Source organism: Penaeus chinensis, chromosome 17, assembly GCF_019202785.1.
Source record: "Penaeus chinensis breed Huanghai No. 1 chromosome 17, ASM1920278v2, whole genome shotgun sequence".
Lineage (NCBI taxonomy): Eukaryota > Metazoa > Arthropoda > Malacostraca > Decapoda > Penaeidae > Penaeus > Penaeus chinensis.
In genome coordinates this window covers 13,898,791-13,903,790 of record NC_061835.1, presented here as the reverse complement: position 1 = coordinate 13,903,790, position 5,000 = coordinate 13,898,791, and the positions used below count along the sequence as shown (strand labels likewise).

At 40.7% G+C, this 5,000-nt stretch overlaps 1 protein-coding gene across 3 annotated transcripts in view; it reads right to left on the bottom strand.

Moving 5' to 3' along the window:
* Positions 1 to 5,000, bottom strand: part of LOC125034272 (nascent polypeptide-associated complex subunit alpha, muscle-specific form-like) — a 241,866-nt gene that overhangs the window by 9,645 nt on the left and 227,221 nt on the right. For all 3 annotated transcript variants that reach the window (XM_047626016.1, XM_047626018.1, XM_047626017.1), the window contains 2 exons: positions 1,037 to 1,451; positions 1 to 192 (listed from right to left, as the gene is read on the bottom strand). The exon at positions 1 to 192 is cut by the window's left edge and continues 99 nt beyond it. In XM_047626016.1, coding sequence (XP_047481972.1) covers positions 1 to 192; positions 1,037 to 1,451 — 607 coding nt within the window. The remainder of the gene's footprint in view (positions 193 to 1,036; positions 1,452 to 5,000) is intronic.

The window sequence follows — 5,000 nt, the reverse complement described above, 5'->3', positions numbered from 1 at the left end:
CTTCTCCCACGGGAACCTGAATGCTGATCAGCTCCCCGAGTGCATTTTCCAACGTAATGGGCCCTTCCTTGACCTCCACTAGCTGCGGGAAGACCCTCGCCAGTTGGGCTTTCTCTTCGGGAGTGATGACGATGGCCTTCGGACCCTCAACGACGCTCTTGGCCTGGAGGCTGCCTTCGCTCACCGCAGCAGCTGAAATGTTCAAGTCGGGCATTTATCTTCGTTTCTTTTTCCTTATATCGGTCTACGGGGAGAGTCTTTCACGGCTCCTGACACACACGGATGACGGCGAGGAAGAATTGACACTCGGGAGCATATTAGATTTTGGGGCATTGAGGAACGGCGAGAGGCCAGGGAAGAAGAAAAGACAGTTGCCTCCAGCCAATCAGCGATAAGTCCGGTGGCTTCAACTGACCAATCACGGCTCGAGCTCGAGGTTTTGGGCACTGCCACGGCAAATGATCACCTTTTCGCGCGAATCATTATAAAAATTACTAATATTGCCAGTGGAAATTCTCTAAGCAGACCTAATCCTTAATTATTCGTATCACGAAGACATATTTAGCAAATTACTTACAACTGAAATCAAGTGTATTTGCTTGCAAAACACAAAAATGTAATTGATACGGGAATTGATCATACAGTCATAATAATTCTGATTTTTTTTTTGTAACTTGCAAACACTATTTACCATTGAAAGTTTCACAGCACCAATGCACTAAAAATAATTGAAATGACTAAAAATAATTGAAATAGCATAGTTTCCGTATTTTAACGTTTTAAAATAATTAAAATAGGCACTTGATATCCATCAGCTAATTCAAATTTAAACAGCGTTACTAATGTTATGATAACATGCGTCAACGTTCACGGATTGCTCCTATAATACAAACGATGATCCGTCCTACGAAATTCATGAAAAAAAAAACAAAAAAAACAATTAGCAATTAGCATGACTAAAAAAAGAAAAAAGAAAAAGAAAAGGGAAAAGAAGAAAAAAATTTAAAAAAAAGGAAAAAAGGGCAAATAATCTTACTTTGAGCAAGTACCCTGAAGCCGGCCATGGAGGAGCAGGGAACCGCCAGACTCCCAAAGGCGCTGTCTGCCGGAGACGCAGCAGGAGCAGCCTTCTTCTTCCTCTTTTTCAATTTGATGGAGAGCGGTCCCGGACGAGGAACCTCCTCTTCTTCCTTCTGCGTCGCCTCCAGCAGCAGGGAGGCCTTCCTCCTGGCGGCCTTCTTGCACTTGGGCGCCGGCCTGCCCTCGTCCTGCCCATCCGACACGGCCTTCAGGAGCGAGCAAACGGCCGAGCTCTCCCCCAGCACCGTGCTAATGATGGCGCTCACCCTCGGCGACTCCAGCTCAGGCCTCGTGGTCGCCGCCGCCCCGCCGCCTCCCGCAGGTGGTCCTCCTCCTGCTACTCCTCCTGCTGCTCCTCCGTCTGCGTTCTCCTGAAGGTGGGGGGAAATTCGATTTTGAGTGGTGTGGGAGGGTTGGTTTGAGGTTCCTATGTCTGTCTGTCTGTCTGTCTCTTTCTTTCTTTCTCTCTCTCTCTCTCTCTCTCTCTCTCTCTCTCTCTCTCTCTCTCTCTCTCTCTCTCTCTCTCTCTCTCTCTCACACACACACACACATACACTAGCTAGTTATTTGTCTATGTGGGTCTGTTTGTTTGCCTCAATCTGTATACGTTTGTCTGTCTGTGACTTTGCCTACATCTCAATCTATTCTTTCGGTCTATTGATGCCTTCCTGTCTGTCTGTCTCTGTCTGTCTGTCTGTCTGTCTGTCTGTCTGCTTGTCTGTCTGTCTGTCTGCTCGTACCAACCCATTCATTACTATCCTTTTTTTTTATATGGACCAAAATAATACAGAATTACTAAACCTTTTTTTCCATCCAATGTTTTCAGTCCACCATCCCCCCCCCCCCCCCCCGAAAAAAAAAGGTCTAAATTTGTAGTGGAATTCCATTATCCTGGAACAACACTTCAGCGTAACAGGCTTTTTGTTTAATAAGTATTTTTCATACATAATGTTAAGCCCCAAGAGATGCGCCTGGAAAGAAGAGCAGTTTAAAAATTACTGGCGCGCTGTATAATGGAAGATATTATTTGCGCAACGTGTGTGTGTGTGTGTGTGTGTGTAAATATATATATATATATATATATATATCATATATATATATATATCATATATATATCATATATATATATATCATATATACATATATATATCATATATATATATAAATTATATATATAGATATACATATATACACACACCCTGCAATATGAAAATGATAATAACAGTAACAGCAATAGTAATAGTAGTAGCAGTAATAATAATAATAATAATAATAATAATAATAATAATAATAATAATAATACTAATACTAATACTAATAATAATAATAATAATAATAACAATAACAATAATAATAATAAAACAGTAATGATAATGATGATAATCTACGCCAATATACTATTCATTTAATTACAGGAGAAGCATTTATGTCGAGTTTAACGGTATTTCTTTTAAAATCATTCAGTATCACTGTAATGTTTATTCGGTACCTTTTAGAGCTGAAGTCTTACATTTTATTATTATTATTATCACTATGATTATTATTGTTGTTATTATTATTATAATTACTATTTTCTTTATTGTTGTTGTTGTTGTTGTTATTATTACTATTACTACTATTACTATTATTACTATTGTTATTATTATTATTAGTAGTAGTAAGACGTGTTTTAGTGCTGTCCTCAGTCGCGAGAGATATTCTGAATTCTGTGTTTAACCCCCCTCCCCCCCACCCACCCCAAAAAAAAAAGCCTTTTATTGTTATGTTCTTGTTATATTCTCTTATGCTCTTAAAGACTACGCCCCTAACCATAACCAGCCTCCATTTATGCCCAAAAGTTTGTACATTTTTACAGTCATTTGGTTACTTTGCCTTTCGTTTGTTTCTTCTGCACCATTTCTCTCCCGTTTACTGTTTTTTTTTAACCGTTTTGTTGTTTTACTGTTTTTTTGCTCCTATCACCCTCATCACCATGATATTATTTTATTCATTGAATTTATCAATTTAAATCATGCTCTCCTCCTTCTTTGGAAAGTCAGACCCAGTTGTCACAACAATCACTTCCCCGACAGAAGAAAACTTGTATATTTGATCCGGCTCCACATAGCACATAGACTTACACTGTTTTCTACCATAGTATCAACACAGTAGAGTGTTTTCACCATTCATATGCCACTGTTTTAAAGCACCCATTTCACCATATCATCCTCACCCTCTACCTTTTGCTTTCTTTGTGCTTTTCCCTTTCATCGTCCAATTTGTTCGCCACGTTATTTCTATGTTTCTGCTTCATCCAAATAAAAACACAATATAAAAGTACATAAAATAAAATCAACTAAAAGAAAAAATAAATAAAACCATTTTTTATTTTTTTGTTCTTCTTCACTTGTTTAACCGTAAAAGTAAAAATAAAACACAAAATAACAAAAATAAAATCCTTAAAAGTACTTACTTGTTCTAAAAATCAAACAAAAATATTTCTTGCTCTTCGTTAAATAATAATAACAATAATAATAATTCCTGTCCACTTGTTTTGCCATCATAGAAATAGAAACAAAATATAAAAAGCATAAAATAAAATAACAAATACGTTCTCGAATTCACTTACCATAACACTTGCCTCCTTCCTCACCTAATGATGCTAACAAAAGCAAAGAAAGACATGCAAGGGGTGTCGCCCCCTTCTATTAATCTATTACTTCGTTCACTTTCACCACTTTACCTTCCCTCCCCCCCCCCCCCTTTCTATTATTCACCTCTTTTTTTATTGTTTCATTGCCCCCCCCCCCCCCCCCCCAGACAGGGAGCGGGTGAAGCGCCTCTGACCCTCCGGCAATCTGTCACCTCCTCCCGGGTGTCAAGCATGGCTAGTGTTGCCAAATCGGGGAACAAGTTTAACCTCGCAAGAGCATGTTGCAAGCGCATCTCATAAGAGGGAAAGAAGGTGAAGGAAGTGAGGACGTGAGTGACAGGGAGAATGGGTGCGAGCGGGAGGAGAAGAGGAAGAAGAACGAAGAGGGAACCGAAGCAGGAACCAGCATGTTGCCGACGTGAATGGCAGGAGACGATTTATATTCCCACAGGAGTGCGCCATGAGTTTCCTGGAGAAATTAGGCGGGCCTTGGAACCGGGCCGGGACTTCGAGCCACTTCTGAAGGAAGGCAGAGGGAGGCCGCGTCTCACGGTGCGGGCAGGCGAGGCGGAGCAGACCCTGGCGACTCGGGGATACAAGGGGACAGTGATGACTGGCCCAAAGGCTGGGGGAAAGCTCACGAAAGTGATCATTTTCCAATACCCGACGAGATTGGACCCCGAATTTCTGTTGGACGACGACAGATTTGTATGGTTAAAGAGGCACGTGTTCGGGGGCGAGGAGTGGCCGTTGCCCTCGTGGAAGGAAGTGCCAGAGAGGGTATTCATCTCTGGAGCGGGATACAGGAGGGTAGCACCGCACGTGGAGCCGCCAGTCATGTGCATCCTCATCCTCATCACCACCACCGCCAGCGCCATCATCCTCATCACCACCACCATCACCCTCGCCAGCGCCATTGCCATTATCACCACCAACATCACCACCACCACCACCATCAATTTACATTCAGTCTCTACTAGAATCACCTATTCTTATCTTCTCTTATGACGGATAATTTCTCCAGCTTAAACTACTGTACTATCTGTTTTCTACTATCTCTTGTTGCTTCCTCTTCCCTTCTTTTATCAAAAGCATTCTGAAGAAAAAATGAATATAAGAGGGAAACACAATAATGAAAAAAGAAAAATAATTATCCCAACAACACTGAATGATAACAGAGAAGAAAGAAAAGGTGTCGATAAAACATAAATATAGTATTTAATATCTCTCTAGACTACGATAACAATATAAAATAAACTTTCCCTAAAGAATACCAAAGTCGGTAGAA